This window comes from Pelobates fuscus, chromosome 3, assembly GCF_036172605.1.
Source record: "Pelobates fuscus isolate aPelFus1 chromosome 3, aPelFus1.pri, whole genome shotgun sequence".
In the NCBI taxonomy this organism is placed as follows: domain Eukaryota; kingdom Metazoa; phylum Chordata; class Amphibia; order Anura; family Pelobatidae; genus Pelobates; species Pelobates fuscus.
In genome coordinates, this window is record NC_086319.1 from 272667959 (window position 1) to 272681795 (window position 13837).

Sequence of the window (13837 nt, forward strand, 5' to 3'; positions counted from 1 at the left end):
ACAAACACAGGCCAAATATTAGTTTTTTGCTTTTTTAACACAAAAACAAATATGAACGCTAACTTTGGCCAGTGTTTGTGACTAAGTGGCTACTAAAAAAGACTAAACATACCCCACTTTCAATACCTTTGGTTGTCTACTTTTTCAAATGGTATGCCATTATGGGGGTAATTCTCATTGCTGGGCTACCACACCGTCTCAAAGGTAACATTACTAATCTGGCAAATTTCTATTTGAAAATGGAATGTTCTATATTTGACCCTGTAACTTTCCAAAACACCATAAAACCTGTTAATGGGGGATACTGTTGTACTCGTGAGACATCGCTGATTACAAATATGTGCATTTTTGTGCAGTAAAACCTAACAGTATTATGACATTCACAGCTAAAATGTCAGACGGAAATACAAATTTAAAAAAAAATCGTATTTTCTCACATTTTTTTTAAATTTTATTCATAATGAATTATGTTCTATATATGAATAGTTAATGATAAATTAAAGCCCTGTTTTTCCTGAACAAAATGATATATAATAAGTGTGGGTGCATATAATATGAAAGAGGGGAACTACGGGTGAACAGACATATAGCGCAAATTCCAGTTTTTGTTTACGTTTTGTTTTGATCAGAACGTGCACTATTGACTCCGTCCTGAAGGGGTTAATCATTCGGTGACCTAGTATCAACAATATTTTATTGTAATGATGTACCTATTCTGCATCATTGTGGATACCTGTCCTCATATAATGTTTTATTTTTACTTTTTCGGAATGTCACATCTGTTTTATTGTACTTCACCTAGCTTCTATACCTCAGTAAAACAATGATTAACGTTGGGACATAGGGCACAAAATTGAGATCCTTCTGCTGAACTCAAGAATATTGTACAGCATGTGTACATGACTCCCAACTGACCTGCATTCAGTGGGACAGATTGAATTTTAGCACACCGTCTGTCCTGCTTTGATTATTTGGTGTTTTGCTTCTGGAATGAGAGGAGGTGTTCGTCTTGAGACAGTGAGAGTTGCTTTTACAATTGATTTAATTATGACAATAGCTAAAATTAAAATCAATTAGCAGTCATGTGTATACAGGGACAGTGGACTTTGTTGCAGCATAACATACACAAGGAACGCCGTTTTTTTATGATGCTAAATGTGTCCCTGTAATTGTAATCCATAAATTGCAAACTAATTATTAGTTAAACCTCTTACTATTATTTATTTTAGGATGGAACAGATTCTTATAGAAACCTTAATATTTTATGCAATTCGAAATGTCCGAAATGAATGTATCATGTGCCTGTACCTACCATCAAACAATGGCGAGCAATAAGGCATACTCACTCTGTTTCCTTATTTAGCCATCACTTCCAAATTTCCCCTTCTACCTCTTGTCTCAAATCCCCACTGTATCCTTTAGATTGTAAACTCATGGGCTATCTACCTATGCATTTTGTATAAAATAGCTTAAATGACTAGATTTCAGCTTACGGGCAGGGCTCTCTCTACCTTTTGTATTTGTGTGTGTATATTGTATGTTTTCCACTTGTTGTACAGCACTGCGGAATCTGTTGGTGCTTTATAAATACCAGTAATAATAATAATAATAATAAAGGCATCAGCAATACATTTATCAAAATGTAAAACACGCATACAGAGTGATCTAACTCCACCAGAGATAGGAGAACAGCAGTTGCCCTACCTATCTAACGCCCCTGCAAAGTTTTGTAGCATCAGACACTCAACCAATAATAACCTCTGCACAAGTGTGTGAGAGATTATATATCTACATACAGTATATCTTTTTTTTTTTTTTTATGTATTTGTTTCTGTTAGTGTGTGTAATACTCTCGGTGACTGCTAGGTGTCGCTGCTCAACCTTCACAGAATGGGGAACGGACGTTCTAGGAAACTTCTAAGCTTGACAAGCAGCACTCGATTGTACGTTTCCAAAATGGCGGCGTTCACTAGCTGTCTCGTGGGGCAGCTGCAGGTAGAGTGCAATGGGTTTATCAGGGGACACGCTGTGAAGATGTTCAATTGCCCATAGAGAAGGGGAGGTGGTTTACTTGATACACTTCGTAAAATGTGAAATTCAGCTTTTCTTTGCGCGGGTGTAGGGGAGGTGAATCAATGTCACCCAGAAATCAGTCCTGAATAATTATTGCTCAGGGTGGAGGGGTGTCTTTTTTGTAATACTCCGAGATAGTGCATGTACTAACTGAGGTATCAGCTCCCCTGCCACTTCACTTACTGCATAAACCCCTACAGTAACACTCTGTAGGGAATTCATCACCTCTGTGCAATCTAATAATACATTTAAAGTAGATCCTCCCTAGTAATTTAAAATATGTGCATCTAGTAATACATTTAAAATATGTGCATCTAGTAATACATTTAAAATATGTGCATCTAGTAATACATTTAAAATATGTGCATCTAGTAATACATTTAAAATATGTGCATCTAGTAATACATTTAAAATATGTGCATCTAGTAATACATTTAAAATATGTCCAACCTAGTAATACATTTAAAGTTATCCATCCTAGTAATACATTTAAAGTTATCCATCCTAGTAATACATTTAAAGTATTCTTCTATGTGACTACCTCATTTTATTGCTTAACAGCATGCATTGATTTATTTGCTTTATTAGTTTATATATTTAAATAATGCCCATTTTTGCAACAAGTTTCTGTCCATTCACACCTGTCCAGTGACCAATCAAACCAGAAAATGTCAGATTGGGATTATTCATCTGTGATGTCTGGATGCATGCAAGCACAGAGACCAACTAAATGGCTAAATTTGTCCCCTCCTTCCTTAATGTCAGTGATCCTTGCCTTCCTTATATGATATTTTACATGTTTCCCTTTCCCCTTGTCCACCCTTCAAAAACATGTTCTGTGATGCCTGCACTCTTCCTCCTCCTGCTCTCATGGGTGTCTGCAGGAATGGGGGGCATAATTGTAATGACATCCATGCTTGGCCCCTTTTTGACAGTGTCATGAAGGGGAGGGACATAATCATTATCACTGAAAGCCATGGTGACCAGATTTTCTTTTGTGAAAAAACAGCACACACCCATTGGGGTGGGGCAGGATACATAAATAGCGTTTTCACAACTATGGTCTCAGGAATACATGTTTGTATTCCTGACACTCTAGTGTTCCTCTAGGCAAATTATAGGAACATTCTGGTTACCATAACAACTTCATCTAAAGGAAAATGCTATGATGCCAGGAGGCCCCTGGGCGCTCTCTTTCCTTTAAGGGGTTAAACCGCTCTCACATGGTTTAAACCCAATTCCTCCTGCGCCAGGTCGCTCAGTGGTATTCGGCTTCTGAAACGGAGTGTAAGGAAGTGCAGATTGACGTCAGGCATGGGTGCTGCTGATTGGCTAGAGTGGCCAGCTGATGCTCTAAGCCAATCGCTAGTTCATAAAAATGGTTTACTTTTTTGAAAATGGGGATCCAGTGATTGGCTTAGAGTGCCAGCTGACAAATCAGCGGCACTCTGTGCTTCCTGACATTCGGTAAAAAAAAAACATTAACACTATTTTTTTAACCTTGGGAGATGAGAAGGTCCAAAGTTTCCCTGCCAGGCCCAGGGACCAAAGCCTTGTGACGTGGTGTCCAGAATGAAGTGAAGGATCACTTCACTTGTCCTTCTTGCTCCAATCTTCTTTTCTTCTCCTTCATTTGGCACAGTCTTCTTTTTATTCTGACACTGTCTTCTCTCCTCCTTGGCTCCTTCTGCTCCTTTACCTTTCAGCTTCTTTTGCACCCTTCTGCTCCTTTCTCTTTCTGATCCCTTCCTGCTCATTCTGCCTCTTCCAGCTCATTGCTGCCCCTTGCTGATCCTTTCTGCCCCTTGCTGACCTTTGCTGACTCTTGCTCCTTGATGTCCCTTCTTGCTAATTGCTGTTCCTTGTCTTACTTTACCTTTGTGCTCCTTCTGATTCTTTCTGCTCCTTTACCTTTGTGGTCCATCTGCCCCCCCCCCCCCCCCCCCATCCCTCCCTTACCTGATCTGTAGGTTGCCCCCATCCCTCACTTGTCTAATCTGTAGTCTGCCCCCCCATCCCTCACTTGTCTAATCTGTAGTCTGCTCCCCCATCCCTCACTTGTCTAATCTGTAGTCTGCCCCCCCATCCCTCACTTGTCTAATCTGTAGTCTGCCCCCCCATCCCTCACTTGTCTAATCTGTAGTCTGCCCCCCCATCCCTCACTTGTCTAATCTGTAGTCTGCCCCCCCATCCCTCACTTGTCTAATCTGTAGTCTGCCCCCCCCCCCATCCCTCACTTGTCTAATCTGTAGTCTGCCCCCCATCCCTCACTTGTCTAATCTGTAGTCTGCCCCCCCCATCCCTCACTTGTCTAATCTGTAGTCTGCCCCCCCATCCCTCACTTGTCTAATCTGTAGTCTGCCCCCCATCCCTCACTTGTCTAATCTGTAGTCTGCCCCCCCATCCCTCACTTGTCTAATCTGTATTCTGCCCCCCCCATCCCTCACTTGTCTAATCTGTAGTCTGCCCCCCCCATCCCTCACTTGTCTAATCTGTAGTCTGCCCCCCCATCCCTCACTTGTCTAATCTGTAGTCTGCCCCCCCATCCCTCACTTGTCTAATCTGTAGTCTGCCCCCCCATCCCTCACTTGTCTAATCTGTAGTCTGCCCCCCCATCCCTCACTTGTCTAATCTGTAGTCTGCTCACCCCCCATCCCTCACTTGTCTAATCTGTAGTCTGCTCACCCCCCATCCCTCACTTGTCTAATCTGTAGTCTGCTCACCCCCCATCCCTCACTTGTCTAATCTGTAGTCTGCTCACCCCCCATCCCTCACTTGCCTGATCTGCATGTTGGGAGTTGCTGGCTGCACTCTGTGTTGCTCCCCTATGGATTCAGTCAGGAGAGAGAAGCAGGGATGTAGCTTCCTAGCACTGCTTTTTGCCTTTCTCCATACACGATATACGGTATTGCAGTGTATTTTGAATCTCAAAAGAAAAATATCTGCACAAGCTGAAAAATCCAGGGGGATTTTTGCACAGTGTAGTGTTTACTGCTTCTTGTAGAGAAACATTGGACTCAGTACTTCTTCTATCAGAAGCAGCTGATTGGTGCATTTCTGGTGCACACTGTGCTGGTGCCCAATGTGACGGACCACCTGCACCCCGATCGGCTACCTCCGTCTGGTGCTGGGTAGTGAGAAAGACTATCTCCACTCCCAGGGATGTTTGCTGCTGCTGGAATGAGTGACCGACAATCTACTCTCCCAACTTAAGTCTGTACCTTCTCCTGGTTTGTAAAAGCCCTGCCACTTGGGCCTCGAGTGCCCTGACAATCCTTACCGGAACATCAGGGCCAAAAAACGCCAGTCGCATTCGCATCTCCCTAAGGAACTCCTCCTCGTATGTGAGAACTGCCCGGGGACTAGCTCGCTCAATCTTCAGAGTTCCTTTGTAGATAGGGGCGCTGTAAGAATACAAGCGTTGCCCTCAATATAATCCACACGTTACCAGTGTCTGCAGGATGCTTCTATACTCACTAGGAAGCCATCCCGCCACTGCCACCAATGTGACGGACCGCCTGCACCCCGACCGGGTACCTCCGTCTATCGCGGCTTCCTAGTACTTGCGAGTACCATAATCACTGCACTGTAACACCACTTACCGCCGCAGCTTGGTTGGGATCTTGCCGCCCTCCACGCACCTTGGACCCAAGACCAGGATCCAGCTCCCAGTGGGTAGACTTCTCCTGGTCCAGAGAGCGTAGCAGTAACAGCTCTTAGAAGAGCTAGTGATTATACTCAGGGGAGTATTGTGATATAGCAATCCCCAGAGTGTATGTAGTTCTCCAATCCCCCCAAACATGAGCCAAGACTTCATGAAGGGGTAAAGCATTCTGTTTAATGGAAGCCACAGCTGGCCTTTTATACAAGTCCCCAAGCAAGCTGTACGCTTACATAGACCTTGTTGGGGACAGGGACACAAAGCTTACAAACCAATAACAGTATAGTTACAACATGTAACACTCCCACACACAAACAATATAATCCCTACTCAGTGCTTGGGAGATAATTGAATCAGGAACTGTACTAATCCAATTATCTCCAAGCACAGAAAAACATACAATTTTATGAAACCCCCAAAAGTACCTTAAAATTACATAAAACCCCATAGTTACATACCCTGATAGCTCCAATCTGGGTGAACAACATATCCAAAAATCACCCAGATCGATTCAGGGATTCAGAAATTTCCTGGAAGTCATAGTTTTGACCGATCGTGCACATGGTCCCATGCCCAAAACAGTTCCAGAGAATTAGTGCTAATGGTTGGTCTCTCTGTCTGGAGTACAAAAGTACATACTTCACATGAACAGAGCCTTTTAAAGTGCATTGGGCAAGGTATATTGCAGGGTCAATAGTCCTGAGGCAAGAGGTTGGCCAGCAGGCCCTCCAAGAACCAGTGATGAGGTTACTTTCGTCACACCCAAGTTCCAACAATGCTTCTCTATGAGACGCATTCAATTGGACCCCAAACCAGAAGAAGATGACTGGGCGAGGGAAGGATCTGGGAGAAGTTGGCCTAACGCTAAATTCAAGGTCAAGGTAAGCATTGTGATTGGCTGAGATCACTTCTGATGATGTCAGACAAGGAGGTGGATCAGAGGCAGAACCAGCACCAGCAGACTGGAATAAAGGTAAGATTTTACTATATTTAGGAGGGCAGAGGGGCTAGATAGTATTTTTAATACTGTAGGGTCAGGAATATGTTTGTGTTCCTGACCTGATCCTTTAATATTATTATGAGCCATTTATATTCTTTTTTGCCATAAAAGTATCCATGCCTTTTTAATTACATTTGTTTAATATGATACACCCACAACCCTAGGTATTCTATAATCTATATTATTCTTATTATGAGTCACTCTTTTTTTTCTTTTCTTCGAATTTATCTATTTATTTATATATAAAACTTTTCCAGTTTGTTTAGTGACTAAATTATATTTAGGGGCCCAATGTTAAAACAAGTAGTTTGGAAGGCAGGCGACTTAGAATGATAATGTGAGTAGAAAAAAAATGTTTTCTGTTATTAGTTTCAGGTATTACGTCACCGGCCAGATCTTTCTTTATTGGCTAACGTACAACGACGTTGCATCCAAACCACCTCAGCATGCCTAAAGGTAATATATTTAATATACTTATTATATAGTTTAATTAACTATTAAGCTTTAAATGGAAAAGACAAGAACAAATGTGGACATAAATTTTTGCAAACATGACCTGTATGGAAATATGCTTTGTATGTATAAAGAAGTCGGTTATTTCTATTTATAATTGGGGTTCTTTTAGTTTTGGCTTTATTCGGTTTCTGTTAATTAAATTTTTAAATGCTATTTTAACTCTCTCAAGTATTAATACAATATTTTTTTTTTTTTCGTATACTAATGCGACATAAAAGCAGCTCTATCACTTCATTTCATGTTTGAATATTTTATAACGATTTTAGACTAATATAGCCAAACTGGAAATATTGCTGGCCTGGAGTATGTCTCAAGTTCAGATATTTGGGACTGACAATTCTCACTAAAGTTAATAATCCTGTATGTCTTGTGTACAAAGCCTAAGTTGACCCTAAGCAGAATCTCCTTGTCAACATTGGTCAGTTCTTGACACAGGAAGCTCCATCCTCTCGTACATCTTGTGAGTTGGTGTATGGAGGATCCTGTGCTGCCAGGCCTCAAAACACTGGACAGGGTTTTTACATTTTGAGGGTCTTTGCAGAATATGTAGGAATAGTAGTCGAATCAAAGCCTGATGATACATTTTACAAGCCAGTAGCTGACATTGTAAGGTTCACCTGAAATTACCTTTTTGTGAATAAATGTGTTTAATCTATTTATATCTATGCAGAATCGAGCTGCCCGTGTACGAGTGGGAAAAGGAGACAAACCTGTCACTTATGAACAAGCACATCCGCCCCACTTCATCGCACACAGGAAAGGATGGCTGTCCCAGCACACTAGTAAGGGGGGCTGGCTTTCTTTCTTACTTAGTACATTGTGCAGTTGTATTAGTGCAGTACTGCCTCATCTTAATGCAGATGGCAAATACTTGAAATTTTGGGCAACATATCCAACTTTGTATTGCAGTTTACACACAAAGTGATTGTTTAACCAGTTAAATAGGGTTTAAATGAGCAATCAAGACAAACAACCACTACATGTCAACTCAGCCAATAAATGACTTTGAAATTAAGCTTATATGGCTAATGCAAACATTCCAATTCTGGTAAGCAGTGACTAGGATGCAGGTACCTCAGGCACTCAGCTTTGGTCAGTCTGCTCAAAAACAGCTGGGCCAAAGACTCTGCCTGCAATGGAAAGCTTAATACGTCTGTTCCCAGCATGCTGTGGATTCTGATTTTGTATTCTGTATTTTAAGCATAAAATTAACACAAAGTTCTGGGCTGCCACAGTCACGTTTGCTGGGGGGTGTAACTTACCTCTGATATGCAAGTGCAGATTTCTCCATGTGTGCAGCGTTTTGAGCAGTTTGCAACCACCATGACCATTTTATTTATTTAATCTTTATTTTTGCATTGACGTAATGTGCGGCATAAGTCACTGTGGGACTGCGCAGAGGCCCTTTCATAGTGCGTAGAAGTAAGACATGTTTTTACAGATGGGAAGGTATGGTTAGGTTAATTGTACATCATGTCGAGCATGACAGAGTAGCACTGGTACAGTGCTTCAGCATTGTTAGTATTAAGCTGTGCAAAGGCCTATCAACAGTGTACATAAGCTTGACTGGTTTCTACAGAAAGGAAGTGTTGGTTAGGTCATATGTACATGTCTAGCATTTTGGCTCAACAGTGGCACAAGTCGTCAACGTGTTTACATTTATATATACACAGAAAAATCATAACCGTAAACATTAGCAGTGTGACAGATCCCTCTGTCTTGGAACTGTGCCTATAACCCGCTGGGTTTGTCTGTTTTTCGGTTAATTGCCTGTCCGTACCCTTTCCCCATTCGTTTATTTCCAAAAATCACGAACGAACGGCCGGCGACCCAGCCTGGAAGTGTGCTGTTGGTTAACCTCTTTGCCTCATTAGAACGTTGTGGTTAACCGCAGACACCTAATTATCAACTGTATGCTGGGTTGTCGTCGTATGTATGCCGACCACGAGGTGGCGACCATCTTGGACGCACGAATGATCAGCGGTGTTCGTCGATGCTTTCCTGGAACTGAAAACTGACACTATTTCTCCCGAACACCGCTGAAACCGCCGACCTCCCTTCTCTACCTTCCAGCATATGAACGCCAGTCTGTTCGGTACTTTTCTGCACGAAATTACTTACCCCAGTTAGCCATCCCATGGAGCCCGTTCGTATACCGAAAGACAATGTGAAATACTCTGGCTCCATTGCGATTGAACTGTGTGTGTAGGATCTGAGCGCCATTCGGTAATAAAGTGCGCTCAGATCTAAGCTATCTGGGGATACGTTAAATGTGGTTATTCTATTCATGTAATTTGGAGTTATTGATTTATATGTATTTTTATTCTGTACAAATTGGGGTTTGGCCTCTATCCGTGGAGATAATTGGATTAATTCCCAATTATCTCCAGGATAGAGAGGAGGGTCTTTCTCAGCTAAGGGGAGTGTTTATGCTTGTGCCACTGTGATTGGCTACTATATCCATATTGTCCCAGTCTTCCATCTGGTCCCCTAGGGGAGTGTCCACCAGGTGCAAGACCTGCATAAATACCAGGCAGGTAGCCCTCAAATAAGATCTCTGCTTAACCCTCAATACGGAGCTTGGTCTCGTACTTGGGGGTATTGGATTCGTATGGTTTACTCGTTCAGCTGTTTGATAAGTGAAGGATTTCGTATGGTTCCTGTTCGGCTGATTGGAGCTTTCGTTAGCTGTCTCTCCATTCGGAAGGTGAACATCCTCAGCGGTTATTAACCCCTTTTATACCTGGGTGTATTGTAACAAACAGTAACTATGTTGCACTCCAGCTGCGTTTTTCTTGTCTTTGCGTAGGCGTGTTAAATGTATACCTTACCTTTGAACCTAGTTTGTAGGTATTGTATTGGTCTAATGCAGTTGCTATACTCTTTAGCCACGTTTATCCCGGGCCCCCTCCCCCTCCTTGTCCCCATACGCTGAGTGATCCCCCAGGTGCCCCCACCGGGTCTCTCCTTTTGGCTGTGTGCCTTGGCCCCGGCCGATAGCCTCCGAGCGAGCACACACAGCTGGGATTCCTGGGGATGCTGGACCTTTCCATGGTGTCTACACTTCAGGAGTGTGGGTGTGTTGGCCGGTAAGTTGACATTTCGGCCCATATGGGCCATGAGGGTTTTCCTATGGCTCCGATTCCACTCCCCCAGTTTGCTAATGTTGGGTGGGTCCCAGGAAGATCTTCCGTGTTGTTGCCAGGTTGTGTGTGTTCTTACTGTGGTCTCCCCGTGTGGTACGGCTGTCATGAGGGTTTCATGCCTCGGGAGGGGGCAAGAGTGTAGCTCTTTACTTTTGTTTCTTGCTTGTCAGTTCTGTGGTGTCGGCGGGCTGGGATTCCTCCATTTCTCTTTTTTTGTGACTCTGTATCTGTAGTGATTAGAAGGTACAGTCCCTGAATTGATGTGTACCTTAGGTGTCATATTCCTCCCATAGCTCTCAGACCCTTTGAAATGTGCACGCTGTGTTCCTGACTTGTGCCGTTAGTTTGTCCATAAGGTAGTTATCCCAGAGCTTCGTGAGTACCAAGGACATCCGGGGCAGTTCTGTGTGTGTCCAGTGTTGTGCTATTGCCCTACGTGTCGCTAGGTTTATCATGTTGAACAATTTTTGGTCATATTTGTTTAGTCCGTCTAGGGGTTTGGATAGCAGACAGACCCATGGGTTCGGTGTTAGTCGTCTTTGTACTATTTGTGCGCTTTAGTCTGTCACTAGTTTCCAGTAGTCCGCTACTTTTGGGCACTGCCACCACATGTGAAAGTAGCTCTTTCCCTCCACACGGGTGCTAGCAGGTAGGTATCGAAAGAAGTCCCTGGACTGGAGCGGGGCCAAGGATCTGAGGAGCTTGTACGTTACTATAGTGTTGTTTATGTATAGGTGGACATATCATTGTAGGCCTGTCGCCTCTATCGCCCGAAAGTCTCTTGCCCTCATCCCTGGCAGGAATGCTCTGTTTCTCAGGACTGGTGTCAGCGGGGAGGGGACGCTTCCTAAGGCGTATTTTTGTACTGTTTGGTCCCATATCTGTATGGAGTTGGTTATGGCTGGGCAGGCCATCCTCAATATGGCTTTTTGGGGCCCAAATATAAAATTGGGATAGGTCTGCGCCCATTAATAAGGATTCAATATCCACCCACCTTCTTTGCTCTGGGGGAGTGTGCCAGTGTACTATTTGTGCGAGTTGCGCTGGTAGGTAATAGTGGTGGAGGTGTGGTAGCCCTTAACCTCCTGTTTTTAGGTTGGTACAGAAGACTACTAGCCAGCCTAGACCATTTCTTCTGCCATATAAAGGTGTCAATGGCCTCTGTATGTTAGCGAGGTCCCCTTTGGTGATTTTTACAGGTAGTGCCTGGAAGTGCTGCTGGGTCAGCCGTGAGGCGAACCCCTAGGTATGTGAATGCCTCTCTACCATGACCATTTTTAATCACTGAAATGGTCATAGTGGATGCTGTAACCCTTTAAGATTTTGTTTCTTACAAATATTTATATATATCCACACAACTTTATCTTGAGCTTTAACAGAACACATTGCAGTATCAAATGTTGCCCAATAATGGTTGTCAGTCTTTGACCTTCATACAAACTTAAAGGACCATTATAGTGCCAGGAAAACAAACTTGTTTTCCTGGCACTATAGTGCCCTGAGGGTGCCCCCACCCTCAGGGTCCCAGTCCCGCCGGGCTCTATGGGGAGGAAGGGGGTTAAACACTCACCTTTCTCCAGCGCCGGGCTCCCTCGGCGCTGGGGACTCTCCTTCCTCTTCTGATGTCATCGGCTGAATGCGCATGCGCGGCAATGCTTTCCTATGGATGGCAACGGCTTCTCACTGTGAAAATCACAGTGAGAAGCGCCTCTAGCGGCTGGCAATGAGACAGCCACCAGAGGCTGGATTAACACTAAAGTAAACATGTTTACAGCAGGCAGGGTTAATCCTAGATGGACATGGCACCCAGACCACTTCATTGAGCTGAAGTGGTCTGGGTGCCTATAGTGGTCCTATATACCCCCATTTATCTTGACTCTAATATATTGTTACAAGAAAACTGTAAATTGATAGTTAAGTATTTGTTTTTAATATTGTGCTTCTGAATTTAAAGGGGCATGTGAAACACAGTAACCACTACAATACACTGTAGTGGTTATGGTGCCAAGAATTCCCTGGCAACAGTCCGCAGTAAGCTGTCAAACCATTTACAAAAGTTTTGACAACTTACCTGGCTCTGCTGGCTGGGTGCCAGCGGTCATTTCTGTTTGCACTGATATGCTAATGTGGAAGTTCATGTTTGCACAAAATTGATATTACTAATATGAAACTTAATGCATTTAATGGCTGTGCATGTTTCATTGTTAAGGAATACTTTTTCCACAAGTTCACCTTTAACATTTTTACATAAACTGTAGTGCTGTGCACTTATATGGGATGAGATCCTGATTTATTTTAACTTTAGCTCTTTATTTCAGGTAACCTGGATGGAGAAGGGGGTGCTGCTGAGCGCACCATAGAGGATGTCTTTATCCGCAAGTTTATTTTTGGTACCTTCCACGGATGCTTGGCCAATGAAATAGTGATCAAACGTCGTGCAAATCTTATATCCATCTGTGCCATCTTTATTCGCAAGTTGCCGCCGCAGAAATTCTACTTTCTGATTGGCTACACAGAAATGTTACTTTCATTCCTGTACAAATGTCCTGTCAAAATGGAAGTGCAAACAGTAGAAGAGAAAGTAATATATAAGTACCTTTAACCCTAATGTAGGGTAAAGGCAACAACACTTTAATTGCTAGTTATACACTTCCAAAGAATGAACAAAAAAAACCATGCTGACCCTCTAGTTAGCATAACTTCATTAGGTATTTGAAGCGTTAAACACTTCTGGTTTGTAAATAATCAATCTCATTTTGTATAATATTTGTGATGGCTAACACTGAATCTATACTAATAAAACTTTAAAATAATAAAAAGTTTGTTATATCTATGAATTCAGAGCTCAGAACAGTATATACAGTTAACAACTATTTTTAATTAATCAAATGCTGTGAGGCTGTATTGCTGATGACTAGTGTGTGTGCTCAGCATTGCCCACTTGTGGTCATCAGATGGAATTTACAATATAAGGGTGGGGGGGGGACGGACGGACTACAGAGCTGCAAAAAAATAAAATACTGAACGTCAATGACTGCACATATCATGCATTTACTTGTAGTGTCTCAAAGTGTGTGCTTTGTATGTCTTTTGTTCAATGAGTGTAATTGTTGGTTTGAAAACTATTGGGCAGCTGACCACAGCTGAACGGAGTTCTTAATGTATGTAGGGCATAACCTTTATTATAACCTCAAACATTTGGAGGATTAAATATTAAAGTGAGAGTTATCAGCAATTCAAAGTGAATTTAAAAGTTACAGCTGTCTGCGTAGTGGCAGAATAGCTGACTTGGAAAAATGTTTCCTGTTCGGTTACTTTGGTCTTAAATTTGGAATTCTCTTCTTTTTTTTTTTTTTTTTAATTCTTAATTTTTATTGTGCATGGGATTTACAGCAGTGCTTGCATAGCCACAACAGCTTCCACAAGAGCAATAGTATTTGA

The 13837-nt window shown here is 42.6% G+C and overlaps 1 protein-coding gene across 1 annotated transcript; it reads left to right on the top strand.

Moving 5' to 3' along the window:
• The first annotated feature begins 1896 nt into the window (after positions 1 to 1896).
• On the top strand, positions 1897 to 13053 carry MRPS24 (mitochondrial ribosomal protein S24). Its single transcript, XM_063445548.1, has 4 exons — positions 1897 to 1995; positions 7104 to 7190; positions 7921 to 8032; positions 12715 to 13053. Exons 1-4 carry the CDS (start codon positions 1957 to 1959, stop codon positions 12996 to 12998), a joined length of 522 nt encoding a protein of 173 aa, XP_063301618.1. The 5' UTR covers positions 1897 to 1956; the 3' UTR covers positions 12999 to 13053.
• Positions 13054 to 13837: the final 784 nt, after the last annotated feature.